General features: G+C 49.1%; 8 protein-coding genes across 8 annotated transcripts; 3 read left to right on the forward strand and 5 right to left on the reverse strand.

Moving 5' to 3' along the window:
* Nucleotides 1-1,074: 1,074 nt before the first annotated feature.
* Nucleotides 1,075-3,044, reverse strand: BDV38DRAFT_254548 (GMC family oxidoreductase). Its single transcript, XM_032055338.1, has one exon. The coding sequence runs from the start codon at nt 3,010-3,012 to the stop codon at nt 1,339-1,341; it is 1,674 nt and encodes a 557-aa protein (XP_031910761.1). The 5' UTR covers nt 3,013-3,044; the 3' UTR covers nt 1,075-1,338.
* Nucleotides 3,045-3,071: 27 nt separating this feature from the next.
* On the forward strand, nt 3,072-4,172 carry BDV38DRAFT_295262 (uncharacterized protein; the record flags this gene model as incomplete). Its single annotated transcript, XM_032062671.1, has 2 exons — nt 3,072-3,385; nt 3,463-4,172. Exons 1-2 carry the CDS (start codon nt 3,355-3,357, stop codon nt 4,170-4,172), a joined length of 741 nt encoding a protein of 246 aa, XP_031910762.1. The 5' UTR covers nt 3,072-3,354.
* A 43-nt stretch (nt 4,173-4,215) lies between these two features.
* On the reverse strand, nt 4,216-5,972 carry BDV38DRAFT_295264 (FAD-binding oxidoreductase; the record flags this gene model as incomplete). Its single annotated transcript, XM_032062672.1, has 3 exons — nt 4,216-4,520; nt 4,581-5,656; nt 5,754-5,972. The coding sequence occupies 3 exons, from the start codon at nt 5,970-5,972 to the stop codon at nt 4,394-4,396; spliced, it is 1,422 nt and encodes a 473-aa protein (XP_031910763.1). The 3' UTR covers nt 4,216-4,393.
* An 821-nt stretch (nt 5,973-6,793) lies between these two features.
* BDV38DRAFT_285650 (uncharacterized protein) lies at nt 6,794-8,081 on the forward strand (the record flags this gene model as incomplete). Its single annotated transcript, XM_032060527.1, has 6 exons — nt 6,794-6,946; nt 6,993-7,029; nt 7,092-7,183; nt 7,252-7,628; nt 7,699-7,781; nt 7,831-8,081. 6 exons carry the CDS (start codon nt 6,794-6,796, stop codon nt 8,079-8,081), a joined length of 993 nt encoding a protein of 330 aa, XP_031910764.1.
* A 1,491-nt stretch (nt 8,082-9,572) lies between these two features.
* On the reverse strand, nt 9,573-11,552 carry BDV38DRAFT_254555 (AATF family protein). The gene is made up of 3 exons (XM_032055339.1): nt 11,361-11,552; nt 11,192-11,294; nt 9,573-11,140 (listed from the first exon to the last, which is right to left on the reverse strand). Exons 1-3 carry the CDS (start codon nt 11,416-11,418, stop codon nt 9,616-9,618), a joined length of 1,686 nt encoding a protein of 561 aa, XP_031910765.1. The 5' UTR covers nt 11,419-11,552; the 3' UTR covers nt 9,573-9,615.
* A 125-nt stretch (nt 11,553-11,677) lies between these two features.
* Nucleotides 11,678-12,933, forward strand: BDV38DRAFT_273409 (Mrp/NBP35 family ATP-binding protein; the record flags this gene model as incomplete). Its single annotated transcript, XM_032057672.1, has 4 exons — nt 11,678-11,746; nt 11,805-11,940; nt 12,073-12,192; nt 12,263-12,933. 4 exons carry the CDS (start codon nt 11,678-11,680, stop codon nt 12,931-12,933), a joined length of 996 nt encoding a protein of 331 aa, XP_031910766.1.
* Nucleotides 12,934-13,349: 416 nt separating this feature from the next.
* On the reverse strand, nt 13,350-16,347 carry BDV38DRAFT_273410 (lipase/esterase family protein; the record flags this gene model as incomplete). The annotated part of the gene is made up of 5 exons (XM_032057673.1): nt 13,350-13,907; nt 13,961-15,389; nt 15,440-15,604; nt 15,700-16,190; nt 16,279-16,347. 5 exons carry the CDS (start codon nt 16,345-16,347, stop codon nt 13,350-13,352), a joined length of 2,712 nt encoding a protein of 903 aa, XP_031910767.1.
* Nucleotides 16,348-18,053: 1,706 nt separating this feature from the next.
* Nucleotides 18,054-19,394, reverse strand: BDV38DRAFT_273411 (putative zinc metallopeptidase; the record flags this gene model as incomplete). The annotated part of the gene is made up of 2 exons (XM_032057674.1): nt 18,054-19,309; nt 19,382-19,394. The coding sequence occupies 2 exons, from the start codon at nt 19,392-19,394 to the stop codon at nt 18,054-18,056; spliced, it is 1,269 nt and encodes a 422-aa protein (XP_031910768.1).
* Nucleotides 19,395-20,546: the final 1,152 nt, after the last annotated feature.

Below are 20,546 nucleotides of genomic sequence, written 5' to 3' on the forward strand. Positions count from 1 at the left end.
GAGATGGCCTCAGGCCTCCGGTTCTTCTCACCGTAGTTGCATATATAACTCCCGATCCTCAAATATAAGCCCGCAGCAAACCCCTATCCCAACCAACAAACAGACACGAGAGAGAAAGTCACAGCAAAGAAAAATGCGAACAACCACATACATCTCCCTCCTTATGCTCGTTCTGGGCGCAACCACGGCCTTCCCGACTGGGAGCGGTACACTCACCCCTTTTTCTCTTACATAATATAACCCATAAAGGATTCGTGAGCTGACTGGTTCTATCCCAAAATCAAGCTGCCACCGACGCCGATGATCTCGTCCGCAACAGTTGGTCGGAAAAGCGCAGCGAAGACGCAGACGATTTCGTTCGCAACAGCTGGTCGGAGAAACGTAGCTCGCGATAGCTGGCCGTTCTGGAGTTCTCGTCAACTGGATCAGAATCGATGCGAGCCTGGCTTCCGGGGGCAAGGCAAAGAAATGGAATAGAAGGGAAACTTTGCTTAGTGCGATGCACTATGATTATAATGTCATGTAGATCCTTGCAATTTCAGGAGCGATGGATGTGAAGAAAGATTGAATCCAAGCTTCAACGCTCTGTTATCGCTGAATTGCGGAGCGCTTGGACCTCATTGTACCTGATCAGGATCATGAATACAACCTACATGACTCGTATACGTCTCATTGTAATTGCACGTATCACTGTAAATGGTGTGGTTCGCCTATTTACGGCACGGACGTCGATCGCCGACGGGGACGCGGGATCAACGTGTCGAGTTAATTAGGCTCGAACCCTAATTTAATCTGTACCTTGACCATTGAGGCAATGATACGCAGCGACCGTTCGTATTACAGGGTGGTACATTGTTTGTAGTACGATGTAGGATTCACCCGGTAGCCCTAGTATGTACCCAGGATCCTAGAGTGCGCAAGTGAGCTTTCAGTTGCGCCCAATGACTAGGTAGGTAGATATTAGCATACGTACACCCTCTTTGCGGTAACTCCGTGTATGTGCTACGGGGTATACGCGAGTAATGCACGCCTCCTTACCGAGTCACATAGATAGCTGATTGGTGGCTTAATACAAGGTACCCGGCTATATCCATGAATGCCCGGAACTACTAGACGAAGGAGCTTCATCTGATATGGCTCCGCTATTGCCGCTGATATTGCGAACTTAGTGCAATTACCGGGCATACAGATAGTCGTACGTACATGATGAGCTAGGATGTGATTCCATGACTGAGGACCCTATGAAGCCATGAATCCAGGGAATAGGCAATGGTAACTAAGTGTACACAGAGAAAGTAAACCACCAAACCAACATGGTGATAACCGCACGAATCTCAATCATGCCTGAGCGTCGGCCCCGAGAATCATGTCTGCAGCCTGCTCAGCAACTGCATAAAGAGTCGCCTGCGGGTGGCCACCTATACTCAGCGGCAATATACTCGCATCTACGATGCGAAGATTATGGACGCCGAAGACACGGAGGTCCGGATCGACTACCTTGCCCATGGCAGCAGTACCTGCTGGGTGATGGTGGGCCAGACCAGTCGCCCGGATCCGGGCGTCGAATTCATCGTTCGACGATTGAGATGATAAAGCTGGCATTCCGGGAGGAGGCACCTCAGTCTCGATATAATCTGCCAAGGCGGAAGTATCCAGCAAAGCCTGCATCGTACGTCGACTGCCGTGGATCAGTGTAACACGATCAACTTCCGTGTCAAAGTAGTTAGAGTCGACCAGGGGAGGGTCCATAGGCAATGGCGACCGAATACTGACGGTTCCTCGGGACGTTGAAGCGAGTAACATGACCGAGGTCATGATGAAGCTGCCATCCATGGGAACTCCGGGTACACCAGCCGGAGCATAGACAACTAAAGTTTCAACGAGCGGTCGCCCAGGCTTCAAGAAAGATTCGTCTGCAGGGGAGCCGAATCGCACGTTATCATTATGCGCTGCTGTCCCCAAAATATCCCTCGGGACGTCCTGGTTAACAACCCAATCTCCAGGAAAACCCTTCATGAAGGCGGGATCTGAGAGGACGGGGCTGCCCAGGGCGAGCCCACGCTCTGGATTGCGTAACTTGTATAGCTGGTAGAGCGCAAAATGATCATTTAGGTTTTTGCCGACCTCTGGAGCATCGATGATAGTTGGAATCGCGTGTCGGGACAGTATATTGGCTGGCCCAATTCCCGATAGCATGAGGACCTGGGGTGTCCGGAGAGTACCGGCTGCCAGGATGACCTCCTTACGTGCATTGAAGCGCCGGCCATCCGACAGAAGTACTGCAGAGGCAGTCTTCTGTTCATTCTGGTCGCCGTGCGTAAATTCGACTCGGTGAACAATAGCCTCCGTAACCACTTGCACACCCTCCAAGCTGTAAGCTTGGTGTGCTGCTTGACGCTTTCCGTCGCGCCAGGTCTCTAGAAACTCACTGATACCAGACAAGTTTCCAGAACAGCCATCGGGGTTATATTGGACCCCGATCTCGTTCCACGCATCCTTTATTGGCTCCCGAAGTGGATACCGTCTGTTGGGGTCACTAGCAGAGACCGAAGTAACATGAAGAGGTCCCTCAAACCCGTGGTGCTTGGGGTCTGCTTTAGAGTCGAAGAACGACTCCGACCTGCGAAAGTACGGAAGTAAACCGTTGTAGCTCCATCGCTGGTCGCCGACTATTCTGGCCCAGTCATCATAGTCGGTCGCGTCCCCGCGACTCCAGCCACCGAAATTAATTACACTTCCTCCCCCGAGGGCCTTCCCGCTATGGATAGTGTGCACTCGATTGCCCGTATTCGCCTGAGGCTCGGTGCCATAGGTCCAGTCGAGATCAGAGCCAAGGAGCGAGAAGACACCCGGGAAGGATTGTGTGTTAGGGTTGCTGGAGGGGTCACTGCCCGCCTCGAGAATGAGAATGTTGAGAGATGGGCTGCGTTGTTTCAGGCGTGAGGCGACCGCGCACCCGGCCAGCCCGCCGCCTACTATAATGTAATCCGCGTCTAATGCTCTTGATCCCATGGCTGATGTGGTTGTGGTTGCATGGAATATTAAGAAGCCAGATTGTCGAGGAAATTAAGAGTGGGTAGATTGGGGGGCCTAAATGTCTAAGCCACTACGACAGGAATGGTTATTGCTTACTATCTTACCATCCCTGTTAGTCTGATGGGAACAGACTCAATGATCGGTCCCGATACTTTCGATCGGCGGGATCCTTTATGGTTCGGACACGGGTAAATATGGCAGGAAAATTACCCTACAACATCCCATCGCATTTATATCTTGGGATGGAGGGCTCTCATATGATCATATCAGGGCCGAGAGTCACACTCCTTTACTCTGGTCTATGCTCTAGCCATATCGATGACTTCCCAATCAATCGTCTTCATCTCTGGTATGGGCCCCATTTGCTACTCGACTCTAACATTGGCATGGTTACAGGAAACATAACTTACCATCACCAAATTTCAGGTGCAAACCGGGGTCTCGGCTACGAAACAGCCAAGAACCTGCTTCTGTCAGGCAATTACCACATTATCATCGGTAGTCGAGACCGCTCGAAGGGCGAGGCAGCCGTCGACTCTCTCCGCTCCCTGCCTGGCATCCATGGCACCGTGTCAACAGTCCAGCTAGACGTGACGGATGATCAGTCCGTTGATGACGCAAAAGCACGTATTGAATCGGATTTCGGCCATCTGGACGTGCTCGTGAATAATGCAGGCATCTACCTCCTCAACCCGGAGGTTGTCCGTGACGCCCTACGGCTTACTCTGGAGACCAACGTCACGGGTGCAGCAAGTCTGACAGAGGCACTGCTTCCTCTGCTACTGAAATCCGCGAACCCCCGGTTGATCGTTGTGAGCTCCTCCAATGGATCGATGACGTATAATCTAGATCCAAACTCACCTCATGGCGGCACTCATGCCACGGAGTATCGCGTAGCCAAAGCTGCACTCAATATGCTACTGGTGCAGTACCATATGAAGCTGAGGAGCGTTAAGGTGCTGGGTGTGGATCCGGGGTTCTGCGCAACGGATGTTATTGGAGATGCGGACGCGTTGCGCAAAATGGGCGCGACGGAGCCGGAGGTTGGGGCGAGGATTATCGCCTCCGTGGTGAAAGGAGAGAAGGACGATCAGCCAGGCAGAGTGCATGGCCCTCAAGGTGTAGTGCCGTGGTAGTCAAGGATGATTGACACTAATAGTGAATTGGAATGATCCCAATGTTACAGGCGCAGCTTTTGCCTCGGTGATTGAAAATACGTAGAGACGGATTCAAGAAGTACAGACAACAATAATACATGCGATCTATCTGTACGTTTTTTCTTCTAGGCCACAGTACAATCCACCTTACCTCGCCTTAGGTAGTAGTTAGTATACAGGTATGATACAGCACCCGGCTTTTACAGATTAAACCATTGATTGAAAACATCTTCCGGATCCACTTGCGCCTTGATAGCTTTGAGCCGGTCCACATTCGCACCATAGATCGATGTCAAATCCTCATCACCATGAGCGAAGTTGATATACCTGTGTAATTTGGTTATTTTGGGATCGGGAGAAAGAGAAAAAGGGGAAAGAAGAACGTACGTAGCTGGGGAGTCAAGCTCATCAGTAGAGCGCCACAGGTCACGAATCTTGGAACCGAAAGCTTCGGCACCCGGGCGAAGGCTGGTATCATAGTACCATGGGATAACAACCGCATTGAAGTTGACCTTGTTTCTCAATGCAAAGGCAGTGGATGACTCCGGTATGGAGCGAGCCTTCTCCAGAGAATACGCTTCCATGAGAATAAGGCTGCTGCCGGTGCCGTTCCGTCCAATATACGAGACATACTCGTCCCAAACCTCTTTCCAGGTACTAGGATTCATCCGAGCAAGACCAACGGTATATGCCGGCTTATACCCACCCTTGGTACAGAAGCCTGCCGCCCCATCATTCCAGTGCGGATATTGAAGTTCGGTCGTAGTGTCCTCCGCTGGGCCAAGGTCCAGGAAGGTTGCAAATGCAGCTCTTCCTTCTGCCTCGGTTCCGTAATAAAATGGCGTGACGACGAGCATAGGAGTGTAGTCTGGAGAGCCACTGTTCATGTAATACAGAAAAAGATTCATTTTCGGCTCCAAGGTGATGTTATCGATAGCCTCCACCACAGCTTCGACCTTGTCAGCCGTGTAGATTAGCTGACCAAACCAAGCGATTTGGCCTGAGGGTGAGACTGGGTGCGCTTTCAATCTTGCAGACGTGACAATGCCGAAGTTAGGGCCGGCACCGAGCATTGCCCACCAGAGATCCCGATTCTTGGGAGTGATGGTGTGCAAACGACCATCTGCCATAACAACGTTGAGTGACAGGACGTTATCGACTCCTAAGCCCATCAGGCCCATGAGATTTCCATATCCGCCCCCTAAAGTAGCACCCAGGGCTCCAACACAGTTACAGTTACCGGTCTGAACGAGGGCACCATTCTTGGACGCAGCCGCAATCACCTCCGAGATCTCAACTCCTCCCCCGACCGTGACTTCCGTCTTGTTACCACTGAAAACAATCGTGTTGAGTTGTTTCAGGTTGATCAACAGTCCATCCGTTCCCAGATGAAATGTATTTGCCCATCCATGTCCTCCATTTTGAGCCAGAAATGGAATGCCATTGGACGTGCAATAGTGCACCTATTGAGTGCTTAGTGTGAGATATGAACAACTGTCATATCGCAGCAGTGGGGAAGTAAAAGAAGGAAGGAAAAAGGAAATGGGGAGGAGAACGTACTGTTTTGGCAACATCCTGTTCCGCAGCCACCGTCACCACAACTCCGGGCTTGGGAGCATCGAACTCGCTCCAACGCGGGTACGCGGTTGTATTTGGGCCAGTAATTAAAGCTGATGGAGATAAGTGAGGCCCCAGCTCATGCGAGACACGCACCGGAGATAATCCTAGAACCTCACGGGCGAGAAGAGTTAGAAACAGGGACACAAGGAGAGTCGCCATGAGGTCGCAGGGGACAGATTAATTATGATGGGGGTGACAGGCGGCGGCACGCCAGGCTTGTAGAGGATTTTATACAGCCACCTTCTGAAAGCCACTACCCCTAAAGTCAGAGAGGCCTTGGAACTTTACAACTCCCTTATGTTGCATGACAATTTGTTCAACTCGCTTTCAGTACTACCTAGGTAAAATTGCTCCTACGCTATCTTGTTCTCCACTATAGAGTACGATAGAAACCGTTCGACAGCTTCGCAGACGATCAAATCAGCCCACAGGTGGGTATTGTGAGCATCGACTACACCTCAACATGGACATAGTGGGTGCTGACTATGTATGTACCATGGGTCTCCGCGATCAGGAGCCACGGAGTACTCCGAGGCCAGTCTGACATACTAGTCTTTGTTATGAAGCACTATAATTGACGATCTTTCCAAGAGAGGTTGGCTTACCGGAGTAATATAAGCACTGCTACCTTTGACCTGTAACTAATTAATGGCGGCAGGGGTCATGCCCTAGTGCACTACTTGGCGGAGATTGAGTGCCTGCGTCGCTGTATTGCTGCTGTCAAGGTTCGTACTGTACCGTATAGTACAAAATGGTCAACTCCTCTAGTTCGCTCGACTCCTCTTAAACGTGTGGAGGGGGTGATCACTAGTGAGAGCTGCAAGTGCTGACGTTGGTTGCAGTCTTAATATCCACGGACGAGATGGTAGAGAATTTATACTCTTCCGTGTGCAACTCCGGGTCTCAGTGAATGCGCATCCCAGCGATTCATTACTACTACTGCTGCTGCTGCTGCTGCTGCTACTGCTACCACCACCATCATGGCGATTGATTCCTACTCGAAAGCGCAGATGATCGCGCTGGGAATCACTTTCCTCATTCTCCCGTGTATCTTCGTGAACCTTCGGGTTTGGGCCAAGTGGGTTTCGCGCGGAGGTGTGCAATGGGATGACTTCCTGATTTTTGGAGCACTGGTGCGTGGATATACTTATGCGTGTGTCGCAATCTAACGGATCCTAGGCTTTTTCGGTCGCATGTTCTATCACGCAACTCATAGGTATCTTATTTCGCCTGTCCCCCGGTGGGCACGATGGTGATAGTGGCTCACGCTTTATGCAGGCGCCATCGATGGCCAGCTGGGACAGCATCAGACAACAGGACCCGATGGACAACCACTTCTCAATGACCCTCGGTTTCTCACCTATGAAAAGGTATGTCGGGTGGGAAATGATTGTCGCAAGGTCTAGATGGTCAGTTAATCAAGTATTGTGTTGGATAGTGCAAGTTTGCCAGTCAATTGATGGCCGTCATTGGTTTGGGCCTCACAAAAATGTCGCTCCTCGTGTTGCTTCGGGGGATCTTCTCGGTGTCTCGTATATTCAAGCATGTCTCGGCGGTCTTGTTGGGCATCACGGGTGCCTGGACGATATCCTTCTTCTTCAGCAACCTCTTCACTTGCTATCCCGTGACACCTCTAGTCGAGCCATTCTATGGCAACAAGTGTATTGATAGCGTTTCCATGTGGTACGCTTCATGCATCACCGACGTGATTATCGATGTCATTATCCTGGTGCTGCCTTTACCTCTGGTTTTCAAGCTACGCTTGCCCATGAAGCAGAGGTTGGCTGTCGCAGGCATGTTCATTATGGGTGCAGCGTATGATTCCCTCTCCTATGTATCTATCCCATTCGACGATACTCGTCCAGGCTAACAACTAGAGATCAAGTGTCATCGCAATCAGCATTACTCGCATGGCCATGTACTTCCATGTCGGTACTACCTTTATGGAGCACTACAACGACGAAACATGTAAGTGACCAACTCTACCTCCGAGGTTGTTTCTAATGTACGGTGATAGACTATACCTCTCCCGTCTTTTTCTGGACGAACATTGAAATTTCGCTCGCTGTCATCCTTGCCTGTCTTCCCACGTTACGTCCACTGTGGATCATTATCCGAGGCAGACCTGTGACCTTTGGCTCCAAATCTTACGAACCCTACAGCTCCTCGAGACAGAGCGGTCGATCCGCCCGAAAACATAAGAGGATTCCGGACACGATCAACGAGTTAGACACGATCACTCTAGTTGAGAGAGGGCCTGAGGCCTGAGGAAGATGTATGGCGTATTCATGACTGTAATTTACGACATGCCAAAAAGGATGTTTTTTTTTTCTAATTTACTCTTTTCTGTCTTTCATAATATATACATCTAACTACAAAGGTTCCCTATACATATATGGCTCGAGAGAGCGACATTCTATCTTCCTACCTTGGATTGCAAAAGCTCTCACAGATTATTGAAGACAATGAGTATAAACAGTGATCGTAAGATATGCCATGGAAACAACCCTAGATAAGTGTGATACAGCTATAGCGTCTACATGCAATAGACAATACTCTATAGACACCAACCTAGGACAAATTACTTGACAACTTGAGTACGGCTAAAAGATTCAACCCGTTCTTATCCGCAGACCCTTACAGATTCACCGATACCCTAATATGGTCTTAATCTTCTACATATTAATTCTCCCGGGACGGGACGTTACCATTCCCACCACTATCAATGGAGGATCCGAGAAACCGTACCTTAATATAATATACAGCCTATAAAACCCTAAATAATAATACCTACTAGCAAGAGTTACGCAACTACTAACTAATAGCACCGTGCCGTAAGGAACGGCTTGATTGGCGTCCCCTCACACACACATCCCCACATCTCAAATGATTGACTGTATCTATTCGGATGTCCGACTGGATGCCGCCGGGTATTGTCAATCTAGCTTGAACACCTGGGGGTTCGAGAGGGTGGATCCCAAAGCCAATGTCAGGGCGGATTCGGTGCATGGGCCGCCAGGGACGGGAAGAATGACCAGGGGTGGGCTTTAGTGATCTTCGTCGATACTTTTCAAGTTATTGTTCGCGGCCGTTTAATATCCATTGTTTTCATGTGCTTTTTTTTTGGTGCAATTTAGACCGAGGATCCGTACGTGACGTGACCATGGATTAGTTTAGCACAAGCTATTACGATTGGTAATAAAACATTTCAATAAACCGACATTAATTGACCAAACTGTATTCTAGAGTTAAGAAAAACTCAGATGGATTGGCTATTACTCGGGCCGTGTAGATTAATTGTGGTTGGGCCTGGTCGGTGGGTTTAATATTACTGGTGACCGTATTGACCTCCTGAATGCATGAGATATCGCCGGCTTTTGTCCCTATATGGTTTCCTATAGTTTCCGTTCAGAGAGATTGTTATTGATTTTCCGATGCAGTCGCGGGCTTCATCGGTTATTTGTCCCCGTCCCAGTCATATATGGCCAACCCTAGGTAGATATCCCCTAGAAGGACGTCCTCGTTGAAGAATATAAAATTATTTGAACCTGGGCCATCCATTCGAATCGAGCAGTAACTTACGATGGCGACCACAAGCAGGCAAAAGGGAATGATCCTAGTATACACTCCGGGAAAAGTGGTCAAGGATGAAACCACTTTATTCATGCTACCTTTCTGCTCAAAGGGCGAGGACTGAGCACTCAACTGGAAATAAGAAGGGAAAAAAATGTCTAAAAATCCTTTTTGGCTAGCCACAGTATATACTATTTCAACATATCATTTTCACAAGGTTCACGGATTTCTAACTCCGGAAAAGCCTCAGTCCGCCCTCCTCACGATCCGAGTCACTTTCTTCAGCAGCACTAACATCCTCATCATCACCCTCTCGTAGCATCCCACTTGCCGTCTTTCCGAGAAGAGAAGCAAAGAACTCCTCTCGGGCATGGCTGGTCCATGCGCCTCGATCCTCTGGTGCCATAAAGTTCTGCAGCTTCTCATGGACATCAAAGCGCATCTTCCGTCCCTTCGACGCACGGGTATCCACATCCCTTTTGACTTTGTCTTTGCGCATTCCGGTCACAGGGTGAATAGAAAGACCACGAGAAGGCAGTTGAATATGCAATGTATCGATACCGTTGGTAATAGCGTCGGATGAGGACATGCGCTGCTCAACAAGGTCCCGGAGGAGAGACTGGTAGAAGACGGTATCGTCGTAGATCGGTTCTTGGTCCTCATCAGTGGAGCTATCATTCGCTGTACGCGCGCGCTTGGCAGCACGATCAGTTTCAGATGCAACCTGCGCATCTAGGACGACAGTAATGCTCTGTTGCCCGCTAGCGGCCGAGCCCAAGAGTTTTCCACGACTGTTAGGAATCGTAGCGTTCGACCCGCGCACCTTGAGCGACCACTTATCAAGGATGGCTCGGCGGTGAGCAACCGAGTCGGACTCAAGATCCGCCATGCGCTTCCACAATGAAGCGGTAGATGTACTTGGGGAGACTGCGGAAGGCCGTTTCCTCTTCTTGGATTCGTCTTGAGTCTGCGCGTCTGCGAGAGCAAGGCGCAGGTCTTCGAGAGTAGACCAGAGAGCTAAAGCGGCGGATTCGGCGGACTTGATAGCTTCACCGTCGAGGTCCTCCTCTTCTTTGGCTGCGACGGACAGCTGGTTGATCGCGGTGAGACCCTTCTGCAACTTGATACGGGTGTTCAGGAGCGCATCGAAAGTCGCACGCTGCTGCTTCACTGCCTTTCCTTTGACTGCATCGGCTTTAGCAGCTTGGGATATGGTAGCCGTAATGGTCTTCTGATCAGAAGCCATCAGTCTGCGCAGCTCTTCCCGATCATCTGACTTTGCGGGCTTTGCGAACTTCACACGACGAGCAGAAGATTCCTCCTCATCGTCGTCCTCCTCGTCATCATCCTCTTCGTCTTCATCCTCGTCCTCGTCTTCGGCGGAGGGCATCTCGTCGTCCATGTCATCCTCGTCAAAATCTTCCGAATCCTCGTCGCTCCCAATGTCCTCCGAGTCATCTGATCTCATGTCATCCACAATCCTTGTACTATGCCCCTTCTTCTGAGCTGCCTTCGATTTTTGCGGTTGCTCCTCATCGCTCTCTTGTGACATGTCCTCGTCCTCGTCGCTTCCCAGCACAAGATCGTCCTCGTTCTCGTCCTCATCCTCATCCTCGCTACCCGCCTCCTCATCGCCAGACCGTGCCTTAAACGGGTCGTCATCACTATCAGCATCGAGCGCATCTCTGCTAACCCGTGCACCGGCATATTGTTTCCCTAGATCAACCGGGTCCTGTTTGCGAAGCTTCGCCTTGCTATATTCAATTAGCACTGGCAACACAGAAACAGAATAGACCAAAACTCACCCAACAGCCTGATAATGTTCCCTTCCAGCACTTGAATCAGCAGCGCGACCACCCTCATCTTCACTTTCAGAGCCACCGCGCTCCAAATCTTCCGGATCGAAATCTGTCGCAAAAAAGAAAATCGGTTAACGTCGCAACGCCACAGAGCACAATGCCAAAATTTCCCCACCTTTCGGAGTCGGATCCTCCAATTCAGCAATTTGCTCCGCCAAAGACTTGGGACCCATTTTGAATATACCTGCGTGTCCCGGTATCAATATTGTTTGCGGATAATTTTTTTAAGCAACTTTTATTTTTCTGCCGTAGAAAAGTTAGCAGGCGGTGACGGATTAACATCACCGAATAGCTCGCGGACCTTGCTTGTAGGGTATGTTATTCCGGCGGTGGAGGTTTTATTCCCGGCAATATGAATGACATCGGTGTGGATTTATCGGCCAAAAAGAAGGTTGACATCTTTTGCGATCGACCTTGAAGAAGGTCATAATGATGCATTCAGCCATGTTACGGAAGAGGTTCTTTTCGACTTTTCGTACTTTGCAGCATGATAACCCGCTGGTACGTACTTATACATCTTAGATTATTCCGGATCGGATTTTAATGTCTTGTTGTCTAGGGTCTTCCTCGCTCCGGCACGCCGCCCTCATTCCCTCGTCGCCGCGGATTGCCGGAGAAGCGCAAGATTCGCGATGTGAAAAAGATTATCGCTGTTTCATCTGCTAAGGGTGGAGTTGGGAAATCTACGATCGCTGGTGCGTTGTATACGGACCCATTGGCCCTGTACTCCGTTCAATACAGGTCATCAACCCATGACCTACCACCTCTTTATGTATTCAGAAGTATATCCGGAACTCAACATGCTAACTCAATCAACAACACAACAGTAAACCTAGCCCTCTCATTCGCACGCCGCGGAATCAGAACAGGGATCCTTGACACCGACATCTTCGGGCCATCCATACCAACACTCCTTAACCTCTCAGGCGAACCCCGACTAGACGAAAGTGCGCATCGCATTCCCAATCTCATCTTACCCAAACCAAAATCAACACTAACAATCCACCCGAAACACAGATAACTGCCTCCTCCCGCTAACAAACTACGGCCTCAAATCAATGTCTATGGGCTACCTCCTCCCGCAACCGACACCCTCCCCCGAAGACCCCTCCACGATCCCCATGGACACAACACCCATCTCCTGGCGCGGTCTTATGGTTACGAAAGCAATGCATCAACTCCTCCACTCCGTCTCCTGGGGTCCTCTTGACGTTCTCTTCCTCGACCTTCCCCCGGGTACAGGGGACGTCCAATTAACGATTGGCCAAGAGATCATCGTTGACGGTGCGGTGATCGTGTCCACACCGCAGGATATTGCTTTGCGAGATGCGGTAAGGGGGTATGGGATGTTCCAGAAGATGGATATTCCCGTTCTGGGCATGGTGAGGAATATGGCTTTTTTCGCGTGTCCGCAGTGTGGGCATCAGACGAAGATCTTTTCGCATGGTGATAAGATTGATGGGTCGGGGCATTCTCACCAAGCGGAGGACTGGGGTGTTGTGGCAGAGTGTAAGAGATTGGGTGTGGAGTTCCTAGGGGATATTCCGCTTGATGCCAGGGTCTGCGAGGATGCCGATCGGGGCATGCCGACGGTTGTTGCAGAGGAGAGTCAGGATCGGAGCGTGAGAAGAAAGGCCTTTTTAGATGTTGCGGAGAAGGTCGCGGGGAAGGTTGGGATTGAATGGTGATTGGGATAATGAAGATCTTTGGTGTAACCCAGGCTTTTCTTTGTACTATATTAAGAATTTATATACCCGGCTCAGGCCTTGATGGATGTGAGTGTCCAACACGCTTTAAGGACTATATTGTAGCTATCTCAAAAATAAAATAAGATATCATATACGACACAGGGATAAGGGGGCTCAGAGCCAGGGTATTGAGGGACTGACGTATCAAACAGAAAGAGTATATAATTCAAAGACCAACCAGACTCTCAAACATATGAAAATAAAAGCGGTAGGCGTTCGTGTATGAGGTACCATCGTGTATCTTCAAGGTTCAAAAGAAATTAGATGACATAATCAGAATAACAGGTATTTCCAAATCATATATGTCCAGATATTGTATATGCAAACCTTTGCTTTGCAGTTTTATTTATGTATTATCAAGCTACAGGGTGCTCCTGTGCAGTTTTATAAAACTCCCGGTCGGCCATCCCCGGGCGAGAAACGGTGCGAGAGATATCTCCTTCCGTCGTCCTCTCACCAAGAGAAGTGGTCTCAAGGTCACCCGAGTCGCGACGTATAGAGTAGAAATCAATGGAACGATAGGCCGAGTCACCATCGTTGATCAGGCCCACGACTCCGACAGAGTTTCGTACGGCCCGAGTACTAGCGGCATCGACGCCGGTGTTGGTAACAGCGAGCGATCTGTCTCCGAGAGTACTGGTATCATCTGCAACATGGGATGTGATGCCGCTTCGAATAGTGCCTGACCCCGCTTGGGACACCGGTCGTTGCTTTTGGGCCATGGATAGGTCGGAAGTTGAGGCTATAGTTCCTCGTGCGTGGAAAAGTGCTTGCGTGCTCGCGTTTTCCTCCGTGAACCTCGTCTCGTCATATGGGGGCAGGAGTATCATAGGACTGGAAGTCTTATCGTCAAGCCTGCGAGAGACATCTTCCTCAGTTCGGGTTTCTGAGCTCTTTGTCTCGTCTGATGTATCCTGAATAATCTCTTAGTATCGACAACAATGGTCTTCTGTTAGGCATGACTAACCTGTTCTTTATCCGGAGAGCCACCTTTATCAGCGTCTGTTGCTTTCATACACGCTCCGGCACGTCCAGCTTCCACACTGGTTCTCCTAGATTGTCCCTCTTTCTCCTTCTTGTGCTCCCTTTGCAGGCTCCTCTCGTCATGTCTGCTGGCCCAATTGCTCCACATTGTCATAGGGTAGCTCTTTCGACCACCTCGAGATGGCATGACTCCAGGGGCAGACCTTCTCGCCGCCAGTGAACTGGGAGGGGGCACCTCGCCCACAAAATCTTGTTGGAAGCATTGAGCCAACTCTTTAATTCGTTGGCGCTGGACATGAAGCTTGTCCTTGGCGAATTTCACATCCCATTCCTTTTTCGCCGCAAGCCATTTCTTGACCAGTTCTGGATTGATGGTCCCGACTTGTGTACTTGGGATTTGAAGGACTGGATACGAAGCCTGGGGTTCCAAATGATATATATGACCTCTTTTGTCGACCCTTTGACGAACCATGCGCTCTTTGAACGGAGGTAACTGAGCGCCAGCCTTCCCGACAGTCTTCCCGACAGGTGCCACAGACTGTTTCGAACTCTCTGCTTGAGGCGCATTTGCGGGTGTTTCTGGGTCTTCCGAGCTATCGGACGATATAGGTGAGATCTCCGTGTCGTCCACAATTTCAATCTTAGTTTTCTGAGCACATGCAAGAGCCCATGCTCCAAACTGTGCGATTGATCGAAACATGTATTTCGCTGGGCGAGTAAAACTCAAAGTGGTCGCAACATGACAAAGATCATCCCAAACTTGAAGCTGGACGTGGGTCCCGGGGTATTTGTGTAGCACTTCACGTTCGGGGTCGTACTCGTCCAGAAAAGCGTCACTGGGCGGGTAAGCAGTCGGATTCGCTGCTTTATGAGCAACGTAGAATTGCTCGTCTCGTAGCATTTCTCCACCACCGCTTAAAATCTGCAAAGGCGGTAGGCCTCCCAGGGACGGTTGTAGAACAGGGGAAACGAGTGGGTGGAATAGGAGTTGGTTCGTCGTATACATATGAATTTGGTCCTTGATCTCAACGGTCTTACCATCAATGAGGATCCTAGGATTAACGGGCTCCTTCGCTGTATTAATAGATTCTTTGGCCGATGGGTTTTCGAGAACCGAATAACCTTTGACAGCTGTCTCCTGAGCCTGACTGCCCTTAGGCGGGATCGCCTCTTGTGCACCGTTTTCGGTAGCAGGCCGCTTCCCGAGGCCTTTCTTGATGGCTTCTATTTCATCCGAGTTTGGCGGCGGCCAGGCGGCGGAAGGCTTGTGCCTGAAACCGTATGGCGGTATATAATCACCGGGGTTATCCTTCACTATACTAGGAAAAGAATGAGTGAGGTCAACCCAGGGTGAAATCAGGATCGCTCCTGCAGGCAGAGGCAGGCCCTGATCACGAAGAATACATAGCAGACTTTTACAATGTTAGCTATGCAAGCTTTTCTCGGGGTGCGCTCAACTTACGAGAGCGCCATTCCTCCGCCGGCAGAGTCTCCAGCAAATATGATATCTTCCGGCTTGTGTTCCTTCAAAAGGAAAAGGTATGCAGCCAAGCAGTCATGCAGGCTGCAAGGAAATGGGAACTGTGGAGCTAGACGGTATGCCGCTGCATCAAACATACTTAGCGCTCTTCCAAAAAACAAATCTCCAAGGAGCAATCATCAAACTCACTAGACTGGCATTAGCATGATCACAACAAAACAACCAGACCACCTAGAGCCTACCGTGCAAACACTCGTCCCTTGAGCTTCCTGGCATGACGTTGCATTTGGTACCGATGCGTCTCTAAACTTCCGAAGTAATACGCTCCACCGTGTATGTAGAACATAATACGTTTCTGGCTCGGATGAATCCCGTGAATCTTTCTAGCCCGCGTTCTCTCGTTGTAATCATTTCTCATTTCGACCCATTCACCTTTCAATTCATCTTCTAGTCCGCGCCATTGCCACCACTCTTTCCCTCCAACCTGTGATAACCCCTTGGGACCTAATTGGTCGATCAGGGCCGTTGCGGCAGATGACAGATATTGGGTGGGTATGGAAACCGTTTCTGTCCTCACCCAGTGAGGATTGGGGACTCTCTGGCTCGTGAAGGATTGAAGGTCCTCGACGGAGTGCTTGGCCGAGTAGGCGAGGAATTCTCGGAATATCCGAACACCTTCATCATATTCGATATGGACGCTTGGTTTATGATGGAGTGATTTGCGGTGCAAATACTGGAAAGAAAGACATTGTTAGCTAATTCACCCCTTGGGGGAAAGGAAAAAGAGCCCAAATGAAGCCCGGTGTAGAATGGCGACCCACATGAGAGAAGAATGTCGAGATTACAGCAGGGGTGAGGGCCACACTAAGTGCGACCGTGTTCAAGGGCATCCTGCACTGGTGGTGGTCTTTCTAGGAATTGTATAGTGACAGGGACAAAGCTAGTCCACGAGAAAAACCGGTCGGTTATAGAATAAAACCAGCGATAGCGTAATAATAAATAGAGCCCAACACTGCCACTGAGTACTAGTATGTGGCAGGTAAGGGGGGCTGAACGGGCAACGATGCGATCCGAGGATGATGGGTTTGGCTAGGTACGAACTGGACCCATAGTAGCAGTAAAACAGCAAGGCCCAAAAACGATTGATTGGGCATTGGCCATGAGCAATTGAGAATTGCAACTTTGGACTGGACGGACAGCAGGGGGAGAAGCATCTCATTGATCAACCCAAGGACATGATGTCATTAGACACGCTATTCCCTTCTCAGCCGGTGCGTTGTTGTATCGCGAGTGGAGACTGCAAGAGGCAATCGTTATGGCGCTCCCAATTTCTTAACTTGTCTTGGCAAATTGCGACTATCTGTACTCAGTATGTTGTACGGAGTATGTTGTTTGTCGATCGTGCTCTGGACGGAGTCTGGAACGGTCGCTTTGCAAGCGCCGGTACTCCTCCTTTTTATAGCTGACAACGTGTCAAGCGTCTCCTATAAGCTTTTATCATTGAGCAGCACGTTCATTTCTTAAGTATGAGCTTCGCGGCTCGCTTGAAGCTTATCCAGTGGATCTCCATGGTATCTGGAGTCGCACACGTTGATTTTCTGTGCAAAAGCCGTATAGTGGAGAAGTAGCCACATGAGACCAGGAGAACGGGCCGCGGGATACTGGACTAGCATTTGCTATCCGGATCCCGTACCCTAGGTACTCGGGCCTTGAGCCGCTGATCATTGGCCATATGCCAATATATACTAGCAACTGAGTTGAAATGTGTTTCGTCTCGTCATCCTTCATAGGGGATTGGCGGGAAGGATGCTCTTTGGTACAGTTTTGTTGGCGGGGAACCGTCACTGTCAAAGTGACGGTGCTTTGGGCCCCATTTATAAACTCTAAATGCATACGTAGTACAGAGTACTCCGTACTTAATAGCTTATTCATCCGTCCAATACAATTTGATTGTAATAAAGTAGCAAAAATGAACCAAAAGCATTAATTTTGCCTTTTATACTAGGAGCCCGGTGTCGTCATCCTTTCAGCTTTTTATTGATACCATCGGAAATTCCGGCAATTCCTCGAACCTAGGTATGATAAATCTCTTTTTCAAATTGCACACTGAAATCATTGCGGCTGCACAACCCTTTTTTTGGGAGCTACTTCGTAAATAATAGTTGATCAAGTAGAAAATCATTATCCCTTTTGCTCGGTGAAACTCGACAACACTTACGAAACTAACAATAGTGGTAGAGTGTCAAGAGAAGCTCCTTGCAGGAAGGTCGGTTGTTCAAATTGCTGTTTTAAATACCCCGGAGAAGATTTGGAATACTGTGAGTTAAAATTCATATTTAAAAAGTTAGTGTTATATAATGACAGATTTCTTGGATGCAAGATACGCCTGTCTGGCTTCTAGAGTAGGGGTTTGGGACGAGTTATTCGAACTGATGGCTTCTGAGACAAGCCGGTAATTGGGGGTTCAAGAGCCCTGGAAGGACATTGCAATGACTATATACAGGAGAATGGGAAAAGGCGCTCAAATCTAGAAGTAACAGCCGCAATCATCGTGTAACCCGCATTGATTTGCTTTCGGTGTGGCATTGTCATGCTCTTAGTTCCGCTTCAGGAAAGTCAGTGCTCCAAGAGCGATCCCATCAATTGCAGTACCAAGAGTCGGTTGAATCACCGGAGCAAAGAATGGGGAGTGATTACTAGGTAGCTGATCAGTTGTACCCTGCTCCACAGCATCATCCCATGTCTTAGGGTCAACTCCACCATATGTCCACATCACATACGGTGCTCCTACCGCCGTCGCAAGAAGAGAGAAGTCTTCACTTGCAGTCGCTGGCTCTGACTCCACCAGGTTTTCTCCAAAATATGATCCAAATGTATTTTGGAGAGCCTTGACCGTAGCCTCATCGTTGATAGTCGCGGGAGCAGAAAGTATCTGCTTAACAAGAGGTTTCTCGACGGCACCTCCTGCTAAACATTCTGCTTCGATAATTCTCTTCACGGAGGATATAACGCGCTCGCGGACCTTGGGATCGTATGTCCGAACATTAAGCTTGAGATCCAGCTGATCGGGAATAATGTTCGCTACATGACCGGCTTGGATGCTTCCAACACTGACAACAGCCAGCTCACCTGGCATCACTTCGCGGCTGACGATACTTTGCAGACGCGTTACAATTGTTGCACCGATAACGATGGGATCGATGCATGTCTGAGGAGCCGAGCCGTGTCCACCGCGCCCATAGATGCGCACATCGAACGAATCAGCAGCCGTGAGCAGCCGACCTGAACGAATACTGACTGTGCCAGTTTTCATTTTCATGACGTGCTGCGACAGGACAACGTCTGGTTTGGGGATCTTCTCGTACAACCCATCTTCGATCATCGCTTTTGCGCCGGACAGTAGCTCCTCTGCCGGTTGGAAAATGCAGATCAAGGTACCAGACCAGTGATCCCGGGCGGAATGTAAAAGCTCAGCGCTCGCCATGAGACTCGTGACGTGTGTATCGTGGCCACAGGCATGCATTGCCGGTCTTTCCACTCCATCTTTATCTTTGACGATTTTGTTGCTAGCGTACGGCAAGCCGGTCTTTTCCTGTAGAGGTAGCGCATCCATGTCGGCTCGCAGGAGAACAGTTGGCCCATCGCCATTATGGAGAATACCAGCAACTCCATATCCACCAATGTGTGTGTGAACCTCAAAACCCAGCTTTTTGAGATGATCTGCAGCGGTAGCTGAAGTGTTTTCTTCTTGGAAGGCTAGCTCGGGAGAGCTGTGCAACTGGCGATAGACTTCTTCAAATAGCTTTAGGTCTGGTCGGTACTTCTCGATAAGGGCCTTTAGGCCGTTATCTCCTGATGAGGATATTAGCATCGAACCCTGATCGCAATCCGATACAAGACGAACGGATCTACTTGGTCTCTCACCTTTTACTTGCATGATTGTAGGAGACGGTCAAGTGAGGGCGGGTGAAAAGAGCAAAATTAAAACAGAAGTCACATTGCGGACGCATGTGCGGGATTGAATTCGGACACTTCTTATTTATGAATGACATGCTGAGTAGATCGGTAGTAGGAAGAAGAGAAAGGCGGGGAGAGGCGTCAAGAACCGATAAGTTCCCCAAAGTCCCCACAACGTCGGCAAAGGGCCCAGTGGTGATAAACGACTCGGCAAGCTGCAGTTTATCTGTTGGTGGAATAGACGAGATAACGGACCAATCTCGGGGAATACGAGACAGCCGATAATCAATTGCGGTTGGACAATTGGTTGCACCAGTCAGATATGATCTATCGCATGAGTTCATAGTGGGTTTAGATACTACTACATACTCCGAATAACAGCACAATTAATTCAAGGCGCACGTACAGAGGTCAGTCAATGCTCAAAGAATTATGAATCCTAGTTTCCTACATAGATATTGGTTCATTTGGGTAATTGTACATTCTTACCATTCACTATTGTAGTATAACTACATGGTGTAGCTGACTAGGATCAATTTCTCATAGAAATTATTCTCTCATGCATTGTGTTAACTTCACCTTCCAAATATAAAAATTGGGAATATTTCCCACTAATACATAGCCAGGATATATCAATTCATTCAACATAGACTAATTGAGTCTATTGAACATACCCTGCTACGATTAAGCCAGTGGGAATCATTCCGCTATTCGGCCGGTTTCACAAGACAGGGATTCCTAGTTTAAGGTTCTGGGCCCTTGATAGTTTGTCGGATTCTCTTTGTGATCAATCATTAAGTACTCCTCCATAGGTAGAGTAGGTTTTGGCTAGAGCTCGGTTCTACGGACAAAGTTTTCTAAGTGCATATCCACAATTATTCTCTTTATTATGACCACAGCATTCATTGAAATCCGGGGTAGTCAGGTACCACTTGTTGATCCATGCATTATGATAACACAATTCACAAACAGAATAAAGTTTGTTCTGCACGTCTATTAGAGCGATTAATCCTCAAATTAGCTAGTTTGCAAAAGTACAAAGACTAGACAGAAAGTATATCTATGCAGAGTGTTTATTAACTTACCCCAAAAGAGTTGCCCACTATAAATTGTCGACTATCTCTTCTTCTCC

Source organism: Aspergillus pseudotamarii (assembly GCF_009193445.1).
Source record: "Aspergillus pseudotamarii strain CBS 117625 unplaced genomic scaffold BDV38scaffold_51, whole genome shotgun sequence".
Classification (NCBI taxonomy): Eukaryota; Fungi; Ascomycota; class Eurotiomycetes; order Eurotiales; family Aspergillaceae; genus Aspergillus; species Aspergillus pseudotamarii.